Source organism: Ambystoma mexicanum, chromosome 6p (genome assembly GCF_040938575.1).
Source record: "Ambystoma mexicanum isolate Mex_15411 chromosome 6p, UKY_AmexF1_1, whole genome shotgun sequence".
NCBI classification, from domain to species: Eukaryota; Metazoa; Chordata; class Amphibia; order Caudata; family Ambystomatidae; genus Ambystoma; species Ambystoma mexicanum.
Window position 1 is genome coordinate 338,346,100 of NC_090935.1, and position 25,908 is coordinate 338,372,007.

General features: G+C 47.8%; 1 protein-coding gene across 1 annotated transcript in view; it reads right to left on the minus strand.

Moving 5' to 3' along the window:
- Positions 1-25,908, minus strand: part of SLC45A2 (solute carrier family 45 member 2) — a 434,015-nt gene that overhangs the window by 371,162 nt on the left and 36,945 nt on the right. Inside the window, exon 2 of the mRNA XM_069627092.1 lies at positions 890-1,066. Coding sequence (XP_069483193.1) covers positions 890-1,066 — 177 coding nt within the window. The remainder of the gene's footprint in view (positions 1-889; positions 1,067-25,908) is intronic.

Consider the following 25,908-nt stretch of genomic DNA (forward strand, 5'->3'; position numbering starts at 1 on the left):
ATGGCAGGTGTCCATTACCAGCCAATGACCACAGGAAACATCTGAACAAATTGCCCATAGAGGCCCGAAAACCAGGAGAGAACCTAACTGGTGCTGTGTGTGTGCTGGGCGATATATCGAATTTTGGAGATATACCGATACATATTTTAAATATCGATATAGAATGGAGACAATATTGTTAACATCAAGATATATACATATATAGAACCGAATTGCTTGCTGTATAAATGCACGATGTTTAAACCCCAGGACACTATGGACTACTTCCCACGTCAATTTGGGAAAAGCATACACTTTGTCCTTTTTTGCCCTTCTATAGGTGGCCCCCCCTACTTTGGTCTGTGCCCCCCTCTATGCCCCCCCACCTAAATGTGATTCCTGGCGACGCCACTGAATATAGGCAATAACTGAATTTTCCACCCTTACAACCACATCGACCGTGCAAAAAAAAGAGAACCAGAGCTCATTACACAGGCTCACTGCCTACACGAGCCAAATTTCAAGCTTTCAGAAACTAGAACATGAACTATAAAAACAGTTTAATCCAAGTGCTACAAATGTAGTTCTTCTTCCTAAAATGGTTAGTCACAAATGCGTGTTTAAATGGCGTTGAGAGTAGCCGCAGGCTGGAATGTTTTTATCCTGTGTATGCATGCATGAGGTTCTGCAGCATTCCATAGTACCGCGTGCGGGCTCTTTCTGACATCACACATTCTTTGGACAAGTCAAGCCGAGCTGTGGTCGTCACGAGGTCACCTCTTATTTGGTAGCAGTCACTCGCGGTCGAGGCACATGATCTGACGGCGCTGCATTGAAGATTATAAACAGGGAGGGTGTGCAAGGGGAGCCCAGAGCAGTTACACATGGCACGACACCCCGCCATACCTACCGGTGAACAGCGCGTGGTAATGAAGGCCCCTCTCCTTGTCCTGGTGGGAGCAGACATCAAACAAGTAGGCCTTGATGGGCCCATCAATGAAGTCAGCTGAGAAGTCAAAGAGCACCACGCCCAGCATGGTGATCACGATGGCCCACGTCCGCCTCTCCCGGGGGCTTTTCAAGAGGGCTAGAAAAATAGAGAGGAAGAAATCAGGTGACCAGGTTCAATCTTCCCCCAACAAATGAACCCCACTGGACCCACCACTGTAAACCACTGAGAGCGGCATCTTGTGCCTTGCTTTACACATCAACAGTGAGCTGGGCCGAGTCATTGCAGCAATACAGGTGCAGCTTAAAAAGGTGCAAAGATATGAAAAACAGCCAGTCATGCCCAATTAGCTCACTTCCTATAGGAGCTGAGCTGCATTTGTTTACTTTAACTGTAAAGAAGTAATCCAGCATGACATCTTTAGACGCTAGGCTGCCACTCAGCCCACCCAAATTACACAACATGGCTACCAGTCCACGGAAGACAAAAGTAATGCAGGGCGGATATTACATGCAGAAGTAACCTTGTTTAATAACTCTGAATTGCATGCGCCAAACTGTTTAAATATATTTGGTAGGGTGTGTAGAAGTCGCGGTTTTGCGGGACAATCACGGAATTGTGCCCTCCATACCCCCATCGCGACAGGTTTGAAAAAAGGTTTGAAAAAAAAAAAATGTAAAAACCTTGTTCCATGTTTCGGGGAAAGGGAGGGTACCAGTCCTAGTTCTGCAGAAAGGGAGGGTTTGCAACAATTTAATAACAATGTATTAAAATACACAAACGAGTTTGACATGACAGGCTGGGCTCGAACCTCAACCTTATTGGTTCCAAGGAAACACAGATTAACCGATTGTGCCACAGAAACCAACTTGCCTACTCTGAGGGAGACCGCGTATCACAGATCTTGCAAAATGTTACTACCTGGCTGTATGCTGAATACCGCTGCCAGTTGGTGAGAGTACCTGTGCATGCGAGGGTAGGGCCTTGCTTTTCGTCTGTAACACTGAGACTGTCGCAATTCAAGCCTGGTTCGAGCCCCTTGTCCAGTGCCAAGAAGCCCACTTCAAATATATCGAACTGACAAGAACAGGGAGGAGGTATTGTTGACTGCTAACTCCCCCCCCTGGTCCATTGAGTTGTTAGGTCACTTAATTGCTTATTTTTTAATACTATAGAATATCCTTTTATGAACATTGTGGTATCAGATTTCCTGTCATCCGAGTCATCACTCAGAATCCTGCAGCTCTTCATCTATTGTATGTTGTGTGTTCTTTCCACAGATAGGTTTTATAATGTTATTCCATTCAGTTAGATGTGCATATGATGTTTAAAAGTATAAATATGTGTACAGACCCTTGATTGGACATTGCTTTTCTTTGCCCAGTTGTAGTCTCTTGAGTATATAGCCTTCCCTCTGCCCATGTCACCACAAAAGGCATAGGAGGCATCTCTCTTCCCTGTGTAGGTTTCACCTTTCGGATTGGGATCACTCTTGTTCTGCAGAAGTGTGAGGGCTGAGTGGGTGGCTTAGTCACTACTCGTCCATGTACTCCAGCAGGGCAGAAGTCATGATGATGTCACAATCATATGCCTGTTATAGTCACCATATGTTAACCCCTACAGCCAAGATGCTGCCATAATATGGCAAGTGTACTTTCAAATGACATCATCGATAGAGTTCCCATATAATAGGCGTAGTGTCATAAGTGTATCATCTTTTGTCAAGTGATAAAACAACGTCAACAATTACTTTGAGGCTCCTGCAGGGAAAGGATTACCCACGCAGGGCTCTAGGCACTTCTTTAGACACAATATGGAAAAATCCCGAGACCTGCCAAGTGCCTCCCCTCTCTTGCAGGTCTCAAGATGGTTTAGATGTGCTCATGACATTACTTTTTAAAATACTCTGCTTTGAAAGTGTGCTTCCAAGGAGTAACTATCCCTCAGCCACAGGACACTTGGCCGTTTTCTATCGACTGTTTCTGCCATCACTCAAAGGCAACAGTGGCCGCTAGAAACGTCAATGCTAAACACCAGAATTAAAGTAAAAGTGGACAAGAGAAAATGGCCAATACATAATTATGTTCACATAACAAATTAGCACTTGCATAGTGTATAGAGATGGTGGAGGGCGGGAAGAGTGGTCTGGATGTGAATTCACATGCCAACATCCTCCCCTGCCCTCATTCCATGGCTTCCTAAACATCCTGGTGAACCATCGATCAGCGTACCCTTATTGGTTTTGCCAAATTTTAAAATAACGCCAAAAACCTTTGCTAAAGAGAAGGGAAGCAGTGCCAGAAAGCAACATTTGTAATTAGCACGCCAACTGTAAAAGTTGTAGCATAATCGGCCACCGCACTGAGGGTTAATTCTTGTTCTATTACACCGATGTAATCCAATAGTGGTTTATTTAACTACTGTTCTCCCAATCAGGAGTACTATAACATGTCACGTGTCTGTCCCTTTCAAAGCTGGGATAGCAAAGTGATCTTTCTTTTTGGAGTCAGAGTTGGGATATATTTGGCTACATTATTGGACCTCTTGCGGTACATGTAGGTTTCCAGTTCTGGTTACTGTTACTATTTTTTGGGAGAGGTGAAGTACCACTGACAACATACAGAGGTCATAGGAAATCTCACGAGGACATCTGTATGTTGACAGTTGTACTGCACTTCTCCAATAAAATACACTGAGAGAACATCTGCAGGTTGCATTTCATTGGAGAGGTGCAGTACCACCCACAACATACTGCTGTCCTTGTAAGAAATCACATTCAGGCTAATTTCTTCGAAGCTGCCTGTAAATTGGTGTTTTCTGAGCCATTACATGTAGCCATACAGGTAGGATGCTCCTGCCACCAAAGTTTGGTTATGTGCATGGTCAGAGAACAAATGTGCAGGTCAAAATGTGGCAGAAAACACGTGTACACCAACATTTGCACTCTGTCCGAGAACAGATAGGGGGGCATCTACATCTATAGAGAGGGTGAAGGCCTGAGCATGGAAATGCTGTATGCACCTTTGGGAGTGAGACATCTGCCTGCTTCCTCTGTTGCAAGAAATAACGCTACAGGCAGGTCAAATGAAAAGGCTTCAATTATATTTGAATCAGACATATTTCCTGCTAAATAACCTTAAAATAACCTATGATGGAAGCATTATTTAACGGTTTCTGGTTTTCCTCATGTGGGATGAGCAGTGCATTCTTATCTGCCTGCTTACAGCACAGATCACAGGCCTATGGTCATAAGGTGTGGGTGGGAATTCAGGAAACCCAATCCTAGAGATGCTCATGGAGTGAAGCAGTTCGTGTACTCCAGATGGGTCACACTTTTTTTAAATTCTGCAAAAATGTTACCTTTATTATTAGCTAAAAGGGTTATTTGTTGATGCACGACAATTATTTCCTCAGTGTGAAGTTTTGAGCAGTTTTTTGTATTTTATGAGCCCCATAAATTCATGACTGGCAGATTAAAGTGGGCACCACCTAATTCCAAACAACTCTTTACGTCATTCGGCTCACACAAGAACTCCTTTGCATCAGAGAGAGGGTCAAATCTGTAAAATTAATTGTCAAGAACCCTTGTCAGTAAACTAGTTAGAAGTCGTGTGGAAAATCTACTGCATTCAATTAACATTTCTTGCATTAATTGTTCCACTGCACTTTGATTTGTTCAAGTGAATCCCCCGGGGACGGAGCCCAGCACAGCTGCTCCCTATGGCACCCACTTGGACTCCCAGCCCACACAGCAAGCTGCATCCAGGCATCTACTTCAAACGCACTGTGCGTTGCCAACCTGCACATCCTGGCAACTGCCTGCTACTCTGCACCATCCCTGCAGCAGCAGGAAACGGCCAATACCCACGGCGAATCCGCCATCACCCACGCGGTTTGTAGCAACAGCTGATCTTCGGAAAATGGCAGCCAATCAGGGACACGCCTTTGTTTACAGACATAACTAGGCAACCAATTCTTCCTTACCCAATTGGACCCGGTGTAATGTCACTTTTTGCTATCTGTCAGAAAATCCTACCATAGGAAAAAGTGACATTGTAGGAAAATCAGACAGCCTGACCTGTCATTTTTTCCTACCCGTCAGAAAATACTACCGACAGAAGGCATTGGGCAACCCACCCAGGGGTAGGAAAAAGTGACGGGGTAGGAAAATCTGACAGCCTGACCTGTCATTTTTTCCTACCCGTCAGAAAATCTTACCGAGAGCAGGCATTGGGCAACCCACCCAGGGGTAGGAAAAAGCGACGGGGTAAGAAAATCTGACAGCATGTCTGTCCATTTTTGCTTCCCATCATAAAATCCTACCAATAGCACATTTTGACCGTGTAGAAGGAAAGTGGGGGTACATTTCAATGGGTAGGCACATTTGCCAGGCTGTGCAGGGGTAGGAAAATGTGACAGGGTAGGAAAATATGACCGCATGTAAAGTCATGTTTTTCCACCCGTCAGAAAATCCTACCAATAACACATTTTGACATCACATAGGTTAGAAATCCTTGTAGCTGGTTGGTGCAGCCCTATAGATAGGCGGCCTGGTCCACTGGGGATGCTAGGCCATTGGTCCGAGCTTCTCCTGCTCCTCTTCTTCCACATTGGATTCCTCTTCATACGCCATCAAGCGCGAAGCTCATAATTGGTAATTACTATAAGAATTCACTAGATCTCCTATTTGTGGCCTAATGTGCACCTGGTACTGCAGACATGAGAGCAGAGGCTACTTTTGAGGTCACGATAACTCCAAACCTGCGCTTGATCCCAGACCGTCAGCACTGTTCCAGTTCTTCCCACCCTGAGCTTAAATTAGTTACTTTCCTTGCAGCACAACTCACAGGGACAGGGATCCTTGTGATGGATTAGCACATATGGCAGTTTGTCTGAGGTGACCGGTACACTGGGGTCTTGGGATAGGGCATCGGGGCACTATAACTTAGGGTTTGGACTGGTGAAGGTCGGAGGCTTGTACCCTCTTTCAGGTGGGATAACTTCTCACAGGGAGCTCTCTGCCCCCATTTGGAATTGCAGGGTGCATTTGTTCTGGCATACAAGTGCTAATAATATGAAACACAGAGGTTTATGAATCTCCGCAGGTTTGGTCTTTCTCACTGCTGCCTAAGCTACACCCAAATGCAATGAAAAGTTGTCTTGTAGCCCTGAATGCTTTTGTACGGTCAAAGTAATACTTTAAGGCCCTCTTGACGTCTAAAGAATGTAATGCCGATTATTCACAGTATATAAATCTATGAAAGATCCAATGCTGGAGAAAATCTAAAAAAACAGAGGTGAGACAATTTGATAGGGTCGTAAAATATGACAGCAAAGGTCATAATTTTTTCCTACCCATCAGAGACCCCCCATTTTCCTGTAAATAGTGGACAAGTGAGGAGTGCAAAGGACAACTGCGACAAGTGACAGCTTTGCCTGTGGGATTAAGCTTGCAGTCAACAAGTAAGTATGTGCTCTGAAATGGGCGAGTGCTAAATAAAGAAAAGGGGAAAGAGGGGCAGGGGTGGCAAGGGAGGGAGTGGAGTTACGAGATTTAAGCGAGGTACGGGGTTGGTCAGCGGTTCTGTCTCTGTGCAGCATTATGCTTGCAGACTTCTATGGATCAGCTGCTGTGAATAAGTCGTGGGAGAGGAGAAACAGGCTGCCATTAACATTATCACTGTGCACGGACTACAGGGCTAAGATGCCAGCGACTGGAACCTCGTACTGGGGTTCTGACACCGACCTCCCCGCTCTGATGCCCGTGCTCACTGCTATGTGCTGTCAGGAAACTGGATGAGGAGGTAAAGAATGCTTCGCCGGCACAGCCAGGACGCTAGTGCAGAGTACTATCCGGTCACTGTGATGACATGTAGACAGAGCACCTGTAATTAACTCTTGCTATAATGCAGGTGTTTGTATCCATTACACCCCTTGTGTTGAGTGCTTTCGTCTGGGTATAGTGTTGGGGGTTTGGGGAGGGCTTGTCGGGTGTGATTTTTCAGGTTCAGGCGACAGTGGGGGAGAGGGGTACCGGAAGTAGGGTACGGGTTAAATATTTCCTAAAGCTTCTTGTGGAGGGCCAGTTGTGGGTTCTCTGCACCTCTGCTGAAACACCGCCTGGGGACTGGATGGGACCCCAGCGCCAAGTGCTGCTAACTATGAAACAGCTGGGTAGAAGTGCTGCTTTCCTCCCATACATGCGTCATACCCTTGATGTAAAGTCCTGCCCCGCCTACCCCACTGAAACAATTGCACTAATACTGAAACCAACGTTACAACTGACAGCATGCTACACATCACATCTCGCAAAATCAAAGTTATCTGGACAATTTTCAAGACATCCACTATGGAAGACCTCACTGCCATCCTTGCATCCCTCAAGGCCATCTGCATCTGCCTCCCTCTTTAAGAGATGGTCCCAAGAAATGCCCCTCCTCACCCCCAGAAACATGACAGGACGACGAGCCAGGAACGCTCGCAGCCACCCATCTTATTATGGACGAAATCCAAGTGCACAATTTGCTGACACGTACATGGAAAAATATCCACTAAATCAACCATACAGACCCAATCCAGTGCACATTCTTACAGGTATAGGGAGTCAACGGTGAGCGAGGATGGAAATACCCTAATACACAGTCTTGATTAAGCACCAAGAAGCCATGATGCTGATGTCATTAGTGACACCACGACTTAGCAGCATTAGTCATGAAGCACACTCACACTCCTGCACTGCATCACACAAACACACATTTGCATACACGAAGAACAAGCATATAGCTAGAGGACGGATACATATACATACTGTCAAAGCTTTTATTATTTTTCTCATTAGACAAATGCAGGAACGCAGAAAAGCAAAGCAAGAAGAGATCCTGAGCAAGCCTGCAGATGCTTAAAGCAATTAACCCTATGGGACTACAGGAGTATATATGGAGCCTGGTAGAACCATGTGTGACTAACCTATAGGCATGGGCGTAATTTTAGGGGGGGGGGAAGGGGTGTTTGTCCCCCCCCAACTTTCATGGCACAAGATTTTGTCCCCATTCATTTGAATGGGGCATTTATTTTTTCAGATGACATGTCCCCCCAACATTTTCAGCAACGTTACTCCACTACCTATAGGTTACCTAGCATAACACGGGCATGTAGCAATCATATTATAAGTCTAAGTAAAATTACAGAAGGCCTCAAGTTACAGAGCAAGAGATAAGAAGAGCTGATTCAGACTGCACGGAGCGTAAAGCAGGCTCACAGCCAAGGTCAGAGATACACGACTGCATTCCAAACTTTAGACAACAAGGGACCAGCTACAGAGAATCGGAATAAATCCTCACAAATGCAAGCGCAAGAGCTTGGCTTTGTTTCCAAGCACGTGGTGCAGCCGGGCCAGACAGTGGACATTCACCCATGGTGGGAAAGCAGACCAGATCCCAGCAAACCCAGACAAGGAAAGCAACGTAGGAGCACATTATCACAGGCAAAGGTGGTACACCATAAGTTACAATACAGACACATAATCGTTCACATTACCTTGAAGAGGTGCACAGAGAACTGATTGAGTCCCAGGCCTGGGGAGATCAGCTCTAACCAATCACAGAATAGAAAATCAGGGGTGGATGGCAAGGGGCAAGAACCAATGGTAAGCCCATTACTCTGCAGCAATTTAAAAGATAGTTTCTTGGGGATGGGACAAGCCAACCACCTGACATGCAAGGACCAGTAGAATTACCTCAATAGGGTGCACCCATAGGTATTATCACTCTCAATAGCCAATCATTTGTGGTGATAGGCTTTTCAGAGAAGGGCCCAGGGATGACGTAAGACCGCTACAAACTCATAGAATACTGAAAAGTACTGGAGACACTTGATTGTTTTGTATGATCCCTGTTGCTATTTGTAATAAACTGCAGGTTGAACCTGCCGTTTGCTGAGTCCTCCATTTATTCTGAGGAAAAGAGTTGGGCCTTTTAGAGTCAGGCGGACCCCCAGACAACCTCTGGCATACCTGGGAAAACTACCCCAACACTCCGTACTCAAGACCCTTTCTGGCTGAAGCACTCATCCCTTACTCATCCCTTGCTCCCAGCAGGACAACTGTTCCTCAGGCAAGTGGTCTTTATAGAATCATAGTTGGCTAGCTAAACCCTGATTAGGTTTATAGCTCTTTGGTGACTTGTAGCCAATTACGAGAGCCATTCCGTTTGGGCTACGAGTGGAATAGGGACCCAAGAGTGTTAGGCTGTTTGCCTACAAATGCACACCAGTCAAAATTGTGTAATACCAAGCATTCAAAATATATTTACTATATACCGGTGTCCAGTCAAAGGATCGAAAACAAAATAATCGAATACAATAGTTTCGAGTCAAAAGGACTGAAAAAAGGGTTGAATGCCTTTTTTAAAATGTATTTTTTTTTTTGGTTTCCATATAGCAAAAAAAGGTGTTTTTTACACCAAAAACGGGGATTTGGGGTGGGAGGTGTTATGCTCACCTGACTCCCACGGAGGCGCTGGCCTGGTTTGCGCTGCTGTGACCTCTTCTAAGGTGATGCGCAGGGTTCGGAAGATGGACTGGACCGGGCTCCCAAATCTGGCTTGTCTGGCTCGCAGAAGTATCCTTCTGTGGCCGAAAATAGGGGATTAACTGTCTGCGGGCTAATGCAATCGGCCTCCCACTTTCCCCTCTCACCCTCCTCGAAACCCTTCTGTGATTTCTCGTAGCGTCTCACCTTAGGGTCTGGAAGGACGAGCTCTCCATCCTGCTTCTGATGCAGGGTCGCGTTGGTATCCAGTTACTTCACTGGATTTTCGGATTGGTGAGAACCAAACTTGCTTGGCTTCCAGGTAAGTTTTTTGATAAGAGGTTCCCCTTGTGTCCATGCATTAATGTACTAATGCTAGTGTCTTTTTCCCCATAGGGGCCAGGGTACGGAATGCCGGGGAACAGGCACCGACCCGAGATGAGAAGTGAAACCCTTGTAGAAATCAGGTAAGTCTTTAATGAGCGTTTTTTGGTAATGTCTTTTCATTCGCTCATTAACGCTGATGTCTTTTTTCCCCTTAGGGGCCGGGGTCTGGAAATGCCAGGATGCGGCGTGGACCCGAAATGAAGAGGAAATGAATCAACAGGTAAGTCTTAACATGGAGATTTAGCTTTCCTTATTCCCTTCTCTCTCTCACCTTTTGTTCTGGTCTTTTTCGCCCTAGGCGCTGGGGTGTGACTGCGAATCCGGATGATCGCTGCTGAACATGGAGGCGCCCTGTAAAGGTGAGTGGAATGCGGCGCTGCAGCGATCGACGCGATGAGCTTTTAAATTAAAGTCTTCCTTTTCAGGATTGTCGGCGAGATGTCTCCGGGATGCAGATTTAGCAGATAAGGACTTTTCCTTCTTCTGTTCTCTTCTTCTCTTCCTTTGCAGGTGATCCAGGATGCTGGCAGGCGTGGCAGAAGTCAGGATGCAGGAGCAGACACGGTGAGCGTCCAGCTGCTAGATGCAGAACAACGCGAAGCATGTGTGGCTGTTCGGGTGGGGTTTGGATAGCCTTGGAAGAAGTTCCAGGTATGTATCCTCCCCCGACCACGCCCGGATGCTAAATTAGTCCCACAGGTAAAGTAGTTCCTTTCAGGCCTCAAGGAGGCCGGGATCCTGCAGCATGTTCTGCATCAGGTAAGTGCACCCAAGCACTCCCATAATGAGCCTGGCGCCTATGGCGCCAGGACTGATGTCTTTTATGAGCCTGGCGCCATAGGCGCCAGGACACTGTCCAAAGGGCCCCTATATGGAGTTGCTGGGTCCTTCCTTGGGGACTGGATGTACGCTTTCAGGGACGCAGGGCTTGAACCGGCTCCCCGGGAGCGGCATCATGACAGGAGGGCCCAAAAAAATAAAGATTTCACCTTTTATTTTTCGGTCATATTTTTACTCGAATCTATTGTATTCGATCCTTTTGTTTTAGATCCTTTCACCTACAATCGGCGCATTTCTTTCCATTTTGTTTTACACGTGGGTAGTAATGTCCCTTAGTGCCATACTGAACGGAGATGTCCCCTTAACAAGGTCCAGCAAAGTCAGGCACTTGAAGCGGATCATGCCTACCTGCAGCTGGTTACTACTCCACAGGAGTACAAAAGTAGTGATCAGCGAAAGCAAGTTGTACGAGTAGAAGGGCGAGTCGGAGTCACAGTCCAGCCGGCGCAGCCAAGAAGGTGGAGAATGGGACGCTGAGATGCTTACCGACTGCAGAGTGAGGCTGCAAGAGGAAACGTGGCGAGGGAACCGTGTCTCCAAGGAGCCAGAGTCCAGAGAAGGGAGCCCAAAGACGCTGTGGTCCCTTTTGTGAGCATAAAAAGTTGATTGTTCCCCCGGGCAGAGAGGTAACAGCTCAGGAGTATCTGAGGGGCAGGAGGTGAGACACTGACCTCAGCCGTAAGAAGCAGAAGCTAACCGAAGCAACAGCATGACCAGTGAGATTCAATCCGAAGAAGCAACCCGGTATGCAAATGAAAGTTGCTGAATTTCATTGTGTCAAGGCCAACGCGTGCAGGCAGCATGTTAATAGAAAGTTCTGAGTGAAAGCAAAGCGAAGCAATGAGATGCAAACAATAAGATAGTAAAACCTTGTATAAAAGTCGTTGCGCTGAAGAAAAAGCATTCTCAAATTGAAAAGTATCCATATTACTCGTTGAGATGAATGAAAGGAATTGAGAATGGCTATTAGGCCATTGAGAATTGATAATCGCATCTTAGGCTGCATGCTCTCCCTCGTATCTTATGTCCCAACTTTCCCCACGCACCGCCTCCGCTTCTTAGCTCCCGCCCTGATCATGTGTGTAGTGTCCTTGACGTTTTGTTTTTCTCCCCAATTGTTGGCTCATATTGCATTGCCTGCATTCCTGCTGTGTTAATTCCTTTACTTCTAGGTACCTTTTGTGATTGACTTTGTGTATTGTGTTTCAGGTTTTGTCTCCCCAAGGTTTTTGGCCCACATTGCATTGCCTGCATTCCTGCTGTGTTCATTACTTTACTTCTAGGTTCCTTTGGTTGACGACTTGGTTTGCCCCCCTCCGATTTCTTTTTGTGCTTCTGTTGCTGTGGTCCATGTTTTGCACCTGATTTTCTGGCTGGTGTTTGCTGTCCACTGTTTACCCCTCCTTCTGTGTCCCTCCCTTCTTTTTGTCCTAAGCCCCTACCTCTCTGTCTCACCTATCTTCTCAAACTTGTTTTTCTATCGACTATCCCATCTCTCTCAGTAAGTCTGGCAATAAGATGTTCAAAGGGACATCTAGGTCTCCAACCCAGGCCTCCCTATCGCTGATACCTACACAAGTGCATCCTTCAGACAGACCCTTAGAGGCATCCTCTTTGTTGTTCCCTCTGGAGGCCTATGGAACCCCCCATATGGTCTTGGTTCTGTCTCTTTTTTCCTCTTCTCCCATTAATGGTGGGACCCGGTGGGAGGCCCTCCTGGCCCCCTTCCGCTCCTCCAAGACCATCATAGATGTCTACATTAATGGCACCATCTAGGTCCAAGACCCTCAGGCCAACCTCCTCCTTTTTGATAGATGTTTCCTGCACCTTATAAACTTCCTTTCCTGTCCTGCTATCCCTTCTCTGGTTCCTCTGCCGCCTCTTTCCTCTGCCACCTCTACGGCTCCCTCTGCTTCTTCTCTCACCACCCTGTTGCCACCTTTAACCGCTACCCCTCTGGCACCCTGTTCCTCCGGCTACCTTGCCGTCTCCACCTTCCTACTCTGCCCTCCTTCGGGCACCTCCAATACTTCCGCAGGACGCATCTCTGACCTGTACACCTCCATGGAAGTCATTCAAAGGGGGCAACCTCTCCAAATTGCTACTATTAACTCTTGCTCTGCTGTCAAACATTCCTATGCCGTCTCTTGAAAGAACTTGATCTGGATGTTCTCGCTCTCACCGAGACGTGGTTCACGGCCAGCTCTGTCACAAGCTTTGACACTCATTCCTGATGGCTACAAGATCCTTTCGGAAACCAGAACCAACTGACCTGGTCGTGGTGTAGCGTTGATCTTCCCGTGTATCCCTGCTTCCTTCATCCCTTTGCAGCACTACTCCTCCTTTGAATGCCTGGTCTGTACCTCAATCTCTCCTGGCCTCTCCCTCACTGTGGCCACTATCTCCAGGTAAACTGGCCAGGTCACCCTCTTTGTCTCAGAGTGGCCTGACCTCTCCTCCTCCCTCCTTTCCTCTACCTCTCAATGTCTCCTCCTCAGAGACCCTAGCATCCACCTGGATGCAACCTGCCCATCTCTCCCTCACACCACTCCTCTCTCCTGGAGTGATCACTTTCTCCTTTCCTCCCACCTCTCTCTCTACCCATCAGGCCACGCCGACCCCTGCACTGCCACTTACCTTCTCAGTCATCTGCCATGAAGCGTGCGTCAGCGGAGGCTTTCACTGCTACTTTCCCTCTTCCTTTTTCAACTTTGGCTGACTCACATCCTGACAGCCCTTTCTAACCTTCCTCTCTCTATCACTAACACTATTTATATCCTTGCCCCCGTCATGAGGATTCGCTTGAAGCCCAAATCCAAGTGCAACTCTTGGTACGACTCTGACCCGTCACCCATAAAAGCAAGTGCAAGGAGGCAGACAGGAAGTGGATGGCATCAGGCGCATCCTCTGACAAACTGGCCTGTTACCTGCTCCAAAGGCAATACAGACTCTGTCCTCGCCAAGAAGAGAGCTCACATCCAAGCCTGTGTCTCAGTGGCATCTAACATCTCGGCTGAACTCTTCAAAATCTGCAAGGAGCTGGCCAATCCTGCTGCAGTCTCTACCTCCCCCGTTCCCTTCCAGGCCCTATGCATGGCCTCGGCTTCTCACTTCATCACTAAAACTCAGGACATCCTGTCCTCCCTCTCTTCTTCTACCTCCTCTTCCACTCGTGGCCTGTATGTGGCTGTCTCTCCTCCTTTCTCCAACCTTTCCAATTTTCACCCCTGACGATGTTTCTAGGCAAGTCCGATCTATGAAAGTCTCGCCCTAGCAGGCTCTACCCTGCTCATCCAGAACCATCAAAGACCACATTGGCACCCTCGCTGTAGCCTTTGGCCATTTCTGCAAACACTCCTTTGCCACTGGAACTTTTGCCTCCCCCTTTAGCACTCCCTTGTGCACCCCCTTCTAAAGAAGCCCTGTGCCAATCCTTCCTCATTTTCTGGGCAAACTCTTGAAAAAGCTCACCATCTCTAGGCTTAATCATCACACCGAATCTGTTGGCTGTCTCCACGACCACCAGTCTGACTTCAGAGCTGCCAGAATCATGGAAACTGCTCTCCTGAACACCCGTGAAGACCTCCTCTCTAACCTTCCTTCTGTGCTCATTCTCCTCAATCTTTCTTCTGCCTTTGAAATGGTCAACCATGCCATCCTGCATTGCCTCCGTGATAACCTGGGTATCACTGATCAGGCCCTGGTAAGGCTTACCTCCTTTCTCACTGACCAACCCTCTCAGGTCCAACTAGGATCCTTCCTCTCTTCTATCTAGGTCTCTCTACTTGTGGTGTTCCCGAGCAGTCTAACCTTTCTTCGTGGCTGTTCACTCCCTGGCACCACTTGCCGACCGCATCACTACCTTCTGGTCCAACTTTCAGTGTTATGCGGACAAATATAGATCTGTTGAGAGCGGTTTTAGAAGCTCACCATTTGCTCTCAAGAGTTATGACTTTTGAAAGTCTTCAGGTGGGGCGTGAACCATTTGGGGTACGGTCCTTTGCGTGAAGTTGCAGGGCGTCAGGGGGTGAGAGGAATTAGTGATTCTTTAATCCAGGAGTCAAAGGATTCGATGGTTAAAAGTCTACCACAGGTCGGCATAGTTGGGGGACAGAGTAGCAGGGTTTCGGCTAAGTCGGGGAGTACCCTGACTTTGTTCCAGCATTTGTGATCAAAGGTAAGGGTAGGGGGAGCCGTGGTAGGATGGGCTGGTGTGTGGATAGAGAAAGGGATGGCAGAATGGTCTGTCCAGATAAGTGGTTTGGGACTGGATGTAGAGACGAGGTCCTAACTGCTGAAGATCGCATCAAGGGTGTGACCACCTGAGTGAGTTGGACCTGTGCTATGACGGGAGAGGTTGAGTGCCTCAAGACTGTCGACCAGGAGTTGGGTCAATTGAAGTCTCCCAGTAGTGTGAATGTTGGGTGATTTACCTGAATGGTAGCTACTGAGTCACAGAGATTGTTGGCAAAATGTCTGTCATATCCAGGGGGTCTGTATACGAAGCTGTGAGTGAGTGTTGATGCTAGCAAGAGTTTTACTAGAAGGGATTCACAGTTAGGATTGCATGTCTGGGTTTCAGTGAGAGAGATGGAGAAATGTGGTTTGTAGAGAATTGCCACTACGCCACCTCTGGAAGGACTGTTGTGGGAGATAAGCGAGTAGCCATGGGGGAAGGCCTTGTGCGCGACTGGTGCAAAATCGTCGGAGAGCCATGTTTCAGTGATAAAGGTGAGGTCAGGGCTCTCAGAGGATAGGAGGTCAAAGATGCTGTGTCTTTTTTTCGCCACAGAGCGGGCATTGAAAAGGAGGCATGTGATTTCATGAGGTGAAGTGATTTTCTTGATGCTCGTGGCAGGGAGTGTTCAGTCTACATAGGTGCCCTTTGCAATGTTGGGAGTAGTCGGATTAGTCTGGCAAGTTGAGACTGACAGAGGGGTGGTAGTGGGGGGTTGGTATGTAGGTACTCTTTGAGGGAGGGGTGAGTGGGTCAGGTCGATGGGGTGCAGGAAGCATAAGTGGGCAGTGGTAGGTATGTTAGAGGGGTTGGGGGGATGGAGAGTGGTGCATGTGAGGTGTGTGGGGTCATGCAAGTTGTTTGGGGTTCGAGTCTGGCGGGTGCTAGGGGTTTAGGAGTACTGGGTGAGAAGTCGAGTTCAAGAGGGTGAAGATGGGACGAGGGAAGGGCCTGATGGCAGGGGAGGGGAAGGATGGGAGGTTGGACCGATGAAGTGGTGGGGTATGACGAGTCAAGGGAGAGGGCCAGTCACCTTTTCTGCGTTTTTTGGGTCCGACTACCAGGTGGGTGTGAGAGAGGGTAGGCGGGTCAGAGGATGAGGTGATGGTTATAGAAAGGGCATGACGTGCTACTTTGAGAGACGGGAAAGGGTTTGAAGGGGGTGGTTGGTGGGTGGGGGTCGAGAGGGAGCTGAGGGTGGGGGAGACAGTGGTGTGGGAGATTGGGCAAGAGGGTTTCGCAGGTGAAGAGGTGGGGGTTCAGAGTTGTGCAGAGTTTGTGGGGTGCGGTTTGTAAAGGAGGTCCCAGACATGGCCTGCACCCCTTCCCCTCATTTCGAGGTACCAGGAACGCGCTCGCCAAGGTATGTGATGTATGAAGAGCAAATGAACCTACAAAGAGCTGCAGTGGGACTCTGCCCAGTATACATCAGAAGATCCATACCGGCTGAAGCACCCATAACCAGACAACCCTGGGCAGCACAGTACCCTATCAGACAACCATACCAGCTGCTGATACGAAATGAGGAGTACCTACACACGGTCCACGAAGAGACCCCAAAAACCTTAACGGAAAGCCAGTGGAAATGACACAAGGGCCTGAACAGATTCGATAATGAACAAGAGCAACTATCGAAGATAACATGCCAGTGCGAGCAACTACGAAATTGAATGGAATAGGCACAGAGAGGCGACATCTTTACAACGCCAGGAAACAATGTTACGAGACCAGATGGAAGCAGCCGTCCTGTTAAACGCGTGTAAATAGGCTTGAAACGCAAGATGCTAAGAAATCGATATTGCTTGCAATGCTTAGTAGAAGATAGAGCGGCTAGCGCCAACCGTATATCTACCTCAATAAGGCCCATTATACAAGTGCGACTCAATTTTGTAAAAGCAGAATAGGTACCCAGGCGGCCAGAGGCCTGCCAGGCCAAGTTTCAAAACCCAGCCAAAGGCAAGAGAAGGAGCGGAATCGAAACTCAACAAAGAGCGGCTCATGCCTAGGAAATCGAGGTCAACCAGAGAAGGGGAGGAGAGCGTCAGCTCACAAGACTCCAACTTCTGTCATGATTCCTGCCCCTCATGTCCCCAGCCCTCCAAGATGTCAGGCTGGAGCCAGGCCACGATCACCTACATGGCACTCAAGAGCCTCTCCATCCCTCCAAAGACCCACTTGGATTCAGACTTGGCGCTTGTGGCACCAGACTCACTCACTCCCATAGGATAACATTGGGGATTGGACTTGTAGTGCATTGATGGGGACAAGATGGATACCCCCACATATTTCGGTTCCCAGAACTGCATGTGCAGTCTAGTCCAGAGACACCTGGGATACCCAGAGACTATTTAAGCCACGCCCAGGCTGAGAAACATGCTTTGTGTTTTCTGCACCTACAGCGTGACACTCACTGTGTTCGGATCGGTCTCCAATAGGCCTGCATCTTTCTTCTGCGCTCAGCTCCTGCAAGAACAAGAACACCGTTAGGAACAGCCTTACCTTGCAGCGCTTCTGCCCATCATTCATCACTCCTTCTGTTCTGCGGGCATCTTCGGCCATGTCATTCCCATCCCGGCACGCCGCTTTCTAAGGAAAAGGGAAAAGAACAGAAAAAAGGCATTAGTAAGCATTCAGCAAGTGTCTTTTTTTTAAAGACTGTACGAGCTTCAAACGCTTACCTGAATCCCAGCTGCTCTGGGGGAACTCTGTCTCCGGAACTTTTCATCCATCTGCAAGAGGGAAAAGACACTCCAGGTTAGCATTGAAACATCTAGAGGCGCCACATACTGCATTTACTCACCGCATTTCTTCTTCATAACCGGCATCCACGCTGAAAACGTTGCGGCACCTAAAAGACACAGAAAAGAACTCCGTTCAATACAAATACGAAAGGGTCCCCCATCCCCAGACACCGGCCATCATCAAAGGAAGGAAAGGAACAAAGTTAGAAAACTGTTAAAAAAACTCATACTTACCTGTCGGACTCTTGCCAGTGAAGTAACTAGGCAGCAACAAGCCTGCATCAATCAACGCGCCTCTGCGCTGAAAGCAGGACGGAGAGCACACTTTCCAAGAAAACAAGGTAAGCTGTGGACCAAAGGGAGGGGTTGGACCCCAGGGAAGAAGGGTTTCAAGCACACAGAGACAATAGGGAGTTAAACTCTACCAATCCTGTGTTTCAGGCCAAGTCTCCAGTTGAGTAGACTCCAGGGAAGGGTTCGAGGTCGTAAGAGGTCAGAACAGGCTGAGGGACGTCCCCGTGGATACCAGGTGAGCATTACAACTTTAGAGCATACCTGCCTGCCTCATGAAGGTCAAGATAAGGGGGGCCCATGCAGGTGGCTAGGCCGACACAGAATTAAATGCACTAAAAGCTGGAAACTGAAGCAGATTCATGGTGAACTAACACATGACCAGCCAGGCGCGAAGAAGTACCATCGCCTGATGTCATCCAGGACCCGAGGATGCCATAACTTTTCCTGATAAGAGACTACAGTTTTGAGGCCATCCCTAGCCAACTAATTGACACGTCACCCTAAAAGACTGATTGATGGAAGGGAGGCAGGATAAAACTTGGGACACCAGGCTCAGGGGCGCCTATTCTGCATGCTGCTAATTAAAGTGGAGATTTATGTTTAGGGGTGTAACTTGCCCAATCACAATGGACCATGTAATCTAGGGTCCTATAGACACTGTAGCCAATGAGACGCTGTACGTGTAGTGACGCCAATCACGTGTGATATAGAGGGATGTGCGTAGACGCTCACCCGATAAGAGTTATCCAATCCACATTCTCCATTATCATATACTACAGATATAACACCTATATTTAAGTTACCTTTCCTAACCAATTATATTGCATGATTTTTTTATAGAAATTAGACGTCAATGATGATGATTTGTATAAAATTGTTCAACTGAAGTTCGTGGAAGTCGGAGCTAGACCGGTGATCGCACTACAGCTGATTCCCATTGGATTCGCTGTTTGATGTATGTATCATTAAACGGACTTCCCTTTGCCAAACTACTGAGTCCTCATTATTGAGTCGTGTCGGAGTAAGTAAATCCTGCACCCCCTGTACTCACATGGTGCAGCTATCTTGTCTTACAAGTTCTAGAGGGTGAGTGCTGACCAATGGGCCCGTCAGCAAATTCCTCTCCTCCTGAACAGGTTGTCTTTGTGAGACCTCCGTCAAGGCGACGCTGCATTTGAGGAAGAGGAATAGGTGGTGAGGAGGCGTGGGGCTGATGTGGGGGGCGTGGATGGAGTGCGTGTTGGTGGAGGGTTGACCCTGATGGTGTGACGTGGAGCACTAGATATGAGTGTGGGTACTAGTGCAGGTGTCAAGAGGGCTTTGGCAGGGGCCGGGTGGGTGGGGTTGCTCTGGGGGTGAGTTCCTGAGTGAGCACACAGATGCTGTGTTATTTGTATAGAACACATGGTGTTTGGAGAGCCAGAGAGCTCCTCTGGCTTGTGAGGTGGAAATTACATGGGGTGTAAGGGAGGGGAAAAGGGTATTGTTCTCTGTAGATGCCTGAGGGAAGAAGGCCGGTGAGTGGGCTGGTTGGGCTGAAATGTGTGGGATGAGGTGCGCAGTGTTTGGCGCACCAGAGTACTTCTCTGATTTTAGAGTTGGTTGTGGGATGGTGATTAGCGAGTCAGAGGGGGGGAACAGAGTATCGGCAATCCAGTACAATGGTCTGAGTTGGCAAGTCGATGTGGGATGAAGGGGGGTTCCTAAAAGCGGGTGCTAGTACGGGGCGCAGGTGCTGGGGGTGGTGCATTATGGCGGGTGGGTGTGGTGCAGAAGGGGCAGGGTTTAGGGGGTGCAGCAGCAGTCTTTGTTGTCTAGACACCTAGGTTTCTCCATCAGGGAGGGGAGGTCAGTCATTATTGTGGGATGGAGCACATCAGCAGCTGAGTGATGTGTGGGTCAGAGAGTAGCTGCACGTCCAGAGGGCTAGGACCGAAGGAGTCGAGTCTGCGTAAAGGCACCCATTAATAAGATGGCAGGAAGTGTACTGAGCTATAGTGCCATAGCAGCACTTAGGTTTGGGACATCTGGATAGAGGGAGAAAGGGCCTAACACGGGAGAACAACAGTAAATGCAATAGTGGTAGTAAGGGTAACTCAAGAGGCAGGCAGCAATCTGAAACACTAGGAGCTGTTTGGCTGTGGGCTGAATCTAAGTGTGATAGGACAGAACAGGTGGGGTTAAATTGAATTTCGATGGGTTTGGACATTTTACTGGGGAGCAGCAGGTGCTGGTCTCCTACCTTGTCGGTCGCTGCTGGTGGACGGCTGCAGGCACCACAGGCTAACACGGGCCAACATGGTCTGGAGCTGCTTCCTCGGGGGCTGCTGTCCTTTCAGTTGTGGTGCTGCCACCAATGCGAGCAGTCTTATCCAAACTGCTAGACCACACAGCATGCCTATGATTGCTTGTGTTCCCATAAAGGATGCTCTGTGATACTTCTGGTAAGTTGCTCTTATGTTCCATCAAGTTGTATCAAGTAGTTGCATAGGAACGTGGCAGAAACCCACTGGCTCCCACCACCCAGGCCTACCTCTCTCCAACTGCCTGGGCTGGAGCCTCACTCATACCCAAACAATCTAATCCCTCTGACAGCATTCTTATTGACCACAGACGTTCCATACCTTCTTGCAAGCACTATATAACACACCTCCCCTCTTTTGTACACATGCACACCAGAGAACACATTCGGACCATATACATTCTTCCAGACTCTACATAACACACCTCTCCTTTTTCAACACACCCACCAGGGCACATCTCGGATGGGAACCTACTCATACAAACATACAGGTGAGACAAAGCACGCCACAAGCAGGGTCGGACTGGGACAAGAAATAGGCCGGGCACCCCGCCCAAAAAGTGCACCATATCCCGGAATCGCAGACTTAGAGATGTTGAAGAGGGGCTGGTAGTCCCATATGGGATTCTGATTGACGGCTGTTTGTACCACCCACTGGGAGACAGGCAGCCTTTGAGGCAGTGCCTACCGATCTAGGGTTGCAACCCCTTAGTTATTGTGACAAATCAAAGGTATTCGTCCCTTCTCTCCAGGTTGGACCCACCACCTGTGAGGCTAGGGAGGTGAGTCCACTCCGCAAGACTCTCACTAGGGGTCTGGGCAAGTTGAACCAAACTGGGAGTGACTTCCTCTTAGGGGACAAGTACTCTCATTTCCACGAGGAACTCTCTAGACCACCCATTTTATATGCATATATGTGACTGCCTTCCATAAAGAATATCTCTTTAAGAAGAGATCTGTATATAATTGGGATGAGTGGATCACAAGAGGAGAGAGATTATGGTGCACAGGGGACCCCCCTAGCATAATCACGCCTTGGAGAGGCAGACTAGGAGGAAACCGTGGAGCCTGCGACTGTTCGACAAACTGAAGAATGCCAGCTCAAGACACCAGAGGCCCGTCGAAGTAGACAACGGGGAAGGCGTTGTGAAGATGGGGAGAGAAAGCCTGTCCGACGTGGTGGTGTGACCAGGACCATCCTGTGGTGTGCCAGTCACCCGCCTAACAATGCCAAAACCACTACAGCGTAGAAGCGCCGACACCTCCCACTGGCCAGCATCCCTCGACTACAGTAGCCGACAGAGACGCAAGGAACAGAATGTTGGAGAAACCCGGGACCGAAAACACGAGGCAGGTTACCCCAGCAAGTGCCGAGCCACGCAATGTCACCCGGGACAAACAATGGTACAGGGTAAAATAGGAGAAGCGGGAGGCCGCCAGGCAGACCTATTGTAAGGAGTGGAACGAGTGAAAGGCCTGAGGGCTACATTTGAATAGTAAACCTGAATAAGTCAATATATGAGGAACAAATGAAGAGCTTGACAAACAAGGGTGAGTGGGAAATGAAGGAAAGGTGGAAACGAATACCCTGGAAAGAGGGGAATAGCAGCTCAGTGTTGAAGGGGGGGGGGGAGACCCTCCATATCCAAGGGTCAAAGGAATTGTGATTTGAAACTGCCAAGTGAATTAAATAACAAGAGAAAGAAACCAATATAGAAACCCAGGAGGGGGGATTCCTAACACAAATAAAACCTTAAGAAAGGTTGGATCTCAGGGTGTGAGAAACCTGAAAGTAGAGTAAAGAATGTGAGACAGTATGTTCAGGAGAATCATTATAAGCATAACACTAAAGAGAGTAAAAGACCAATGAACAGCTAGGATTAGCTACAAGAACTCATGAAGGAAACTCCAAGAGAGTGTCAAAGAAAATCAGCATAAGCAACATATTTCAGAAACAGAGAGATTTTGTTTATTGACGATATAAGGAGCTAAAATAAAAACCCTGAGAGAAAGCCACTGCCAAGAAGGCAACAAGGGAAACGACCAGGAGATGAGACATTCTTTTGGCCGACTTTAGTTGTTTGTGTTAGTGGAAAGGTCAGATGGAGTTGCTTTTAGGACTGAGGACATTTACTTGACACTTTGTGACAACAGGCAAGCACAGTCAGTTACTTTAGTAAGGCAGAGAACCCCCTCTAGCATTAGGGGGCAGATAGGCCTTTTCTTTATAATTTCATCAAGAGAAAGTCAACCTGTCCAGAGTATGTCTGACTCCTTCTTCCGACTCACCACATTATCCTGGATGTGTGTAGGTGTTCCGGCAGCAGGGGCCAATCCAGTTATATAGGTGTCTGGAGTGGCTCTCATCAGCTCAAGGAGGTCCCCCGTGGAAAGACGGGGAAACACAGCAGGCTCCAAACACATTTGCACAGAGATACTGTTCACCCAGCAAGCCCACGCAGCGCTACCCATCCACAAATCGGCTAAGAGAGAGTCTTTATGGCAATAACACGTAAAACCTGTTCTCGTCTGAAATGCAGAGCACTCCTCATAACTGCCAAACCAATGTATCAAACCTTACGAAACATAACAAACTAGCCTTACTGTACGGGTAATTGGAAAAGTTTGACCTTACAAGCTTGGGTGACAACTTATGATTTTCGCTACAGAGGCAGAAATTCCGACACTGAGCAAAGAGAGGGAGCCCTGCCCATGTCCAGGTTGAAACAAACTATTTTAAAGCACGTTTTGCAGCAAGAAATGGAAAAAAAGCCACAGGATTAACTGGAAATTCTAGACCTATAACATTTCTGCAGCAGTCGCCTTTCCTCCGGAGCTGTCTTTCCTCTGCATTCTGCTTTTGGATCTCCACCTTGCCCCTACTTCTTCTGCACCTGCCAGACAGCTTTGCCTGTCCACCCCTCTCCTTCCCCCTCCACCCTGCAATTAAGGCTCAAGTGGTCCAATCATGTGGAGTCCTTTCTACTTTGAAGTGATCAGCACGTGCTAATTTTACAAGACGGATGCTAACACTTCAGCGAGTCACAGCCTAGCAGGACAGGACCCAGAAGCCATCTCACGCCAAGTGATTTAAACGCCTGCGGTTTAAAAGCACACAGGGCTCAATCCTTTTTTGTCCGTTTTTGTTCACCCTCATAAAATACATGCAGTATACCCACTGGGCAAATGACACTCCTGCCCTAGTGGATCTGGGATTACAGGGTCAATGTCTCCCATGTACTCAGTGGCTGTGTGGTACCTAAACGTACAAGTGCACAACACACTGTTTGTTCATATAGTATAGAAGGAGCTCAGCCTGCCTGCACAGTAAGGATCTACAGGCGGTAGATGGGGTTGAGGGCAGAGAGTTACAAATAAAGTGACATATGCATACTTAACCACGGTCTGCTGGGAAGATTGAATTAAACAACACTCAAATGTAATGAGGAAACCTGTTAAGGGATGAGCAGTTTCTGATGTTATTGATCCTGAGGTAGCTTTCTACAGCACTCTTTAGCTTTGATGCTGCATTCCTTCATTTTTTACACACACAAAATGTGCTTCTTGTCACCTCCTTTCCTCCTTCACTGTTCCCATGCCTCTGATTATCCAGGGTATATATCTCAGCATGTGGTGCCACCCTTTCAAGTCTTTTATTTCCTTATTAGACAGGCCTTCATCCCGAGCCTGGTCACTGGCCTGAAGTATGATGGAGTATTAATAGCTGAGATATTCCTGACTTAAGATAACTACATAATAAGGTATGGTTCAAAAACTATGCCGATGATGCACAAGTACTCTTAAGGCTTGATTTTCTAGAAAGTGATCCCCCATCCCGATTGAAGAATTGTCTTACAGCAGTGGGGGACTGGATGGCCAATAAATGGTTGAAGTTGAACATTGCAAAGACCGCGATTATGGTAACATGTGCCGCTGAATCGCAGGCAGTCTGTACCACTGACTTTTAGCCAGATTCTTTTGGCCCATGTCCAGCCCCTGTCAATTCTATCAAAAGTCTTGGTGTTAAAATTCAGTCCTCAGGCTCCAGGGAGCTGCAGATTGCATCAGTATGCAACTCTGGGTTTTTAAAGCTTAACATTTTGAGGAAGACTCTGCCATTTTTATCCTCCGAGTCTTGAGCAAAGGTTGCTGCAGCTTCAATTCTTGGGTCTATTGATTACGGAATGTTGGCCAGCCAGCTTTCTTGGTTCAAAGAGCTCCTTCAGAATGCTGCAGCCCAGCTGGCTCGGTATCAGGTAGTAATGTCCCCATACATAATGTCGCCGGGATAAGCCATTGGCGACATTATATATGGTGACATTATTTATGGGGACAGGTTGCGGGGATGTCCACTGCTCCCCTTGTTTAAAAAAAAGAAAAAAGAAATTGCGGGTTGCAGGATTGTCTCCGCAGGTGCAATGTAATAATGTCTCCACAAAAAACAGCGACTTTTTTGTCAGGAAACATTTTTGCAGGGACATTACTACATGGAACCGCTGGCTCTTGGAGTTGGTGGAATGTCCCTCTCCCAAGATCTTCATCAATTGCATTGGCTTCCTGTGCATAGTGGCATCGAGTTTAAGATTCTCTGCATTTCTCATCAGGCCTTCTATCAGTTCGGCGCTGAGTATCTGCAGATGAGACTCATTCCATATACTCCCTCAAGGCAGCTCCGTTCGGAGTCTCAAAAACTTCTGTTGGTCCCTTGCTTCTAAAGATCCTGGTCAGTGGTCGTGTTTTCTCCACAAATCATTTAAGAAGCATTCATGATCATTTAGCATTTTGGAAAGCTCTTGAGACTTAACTTTTGTAGTTTCTTGCTATTAGGATGTCTGGAGTGGACTCTCCTACAGGCTGTTTCTTAGCACCTAGATACCTTCTGGCTGTAGTGCTGGGCTTTATAAATGCTATTAGATACATTACTGTCACTTCCTCAACATGCTGTCATTCAACTATTCCATCATTCATAAAGACTGTTATGACAGCCACTCCATGCCCACACCTGTTGCACAATGATAAGACACCCACCCCATCCAACTGCCTCCAAACGCAGTCATGAACGTTTACTTCATCAATCTGAGTGTGGGGGCTTTTGTGAACGCCAGACCCCAGACCGGTTACCTAAAACCAGAATTGAAGGTACGAGATGTGACCCATCTCAGTGTAGTGAGTGCAGTGGGCCTTTTCTGCAACTTATGTGAGCGCCAAGCGGCCGCTCACCCTTTGGGGCACCTAGCCTCCCACTGAGTGTGGTTGTGTGTCAAGTGAGAATCCATGAGCCTTTGGTTTTTTGTTTTATTAATTTTTCATTTTTGTTTCAAATCCTAACATTCCATACTTCACAACGGTTTGTGTTCACAAGTTCATCAGCTGTAATTCCATATTAAACATTTCTCAGCCCATCGCCCACAGATGCTTAAAACTACCACTATCACTTGGCCACATCCAGCCTTCCACTCTATCGAACTTTCACCAAATACCTGTCTCCTTCCCTCTTTCCTCCTTCCATGCCGAGCCATTGTTATGCTCCTCTTCGATTCATGGCTCCCCAACCTTTCGTCCCTACTTGGCCAATTCCTGACTGCATTACGGGGGCTTTCAAATCCAGGGATGAGGTTAATTTGTTTAATATATGACCCCCATCTAGTTCCA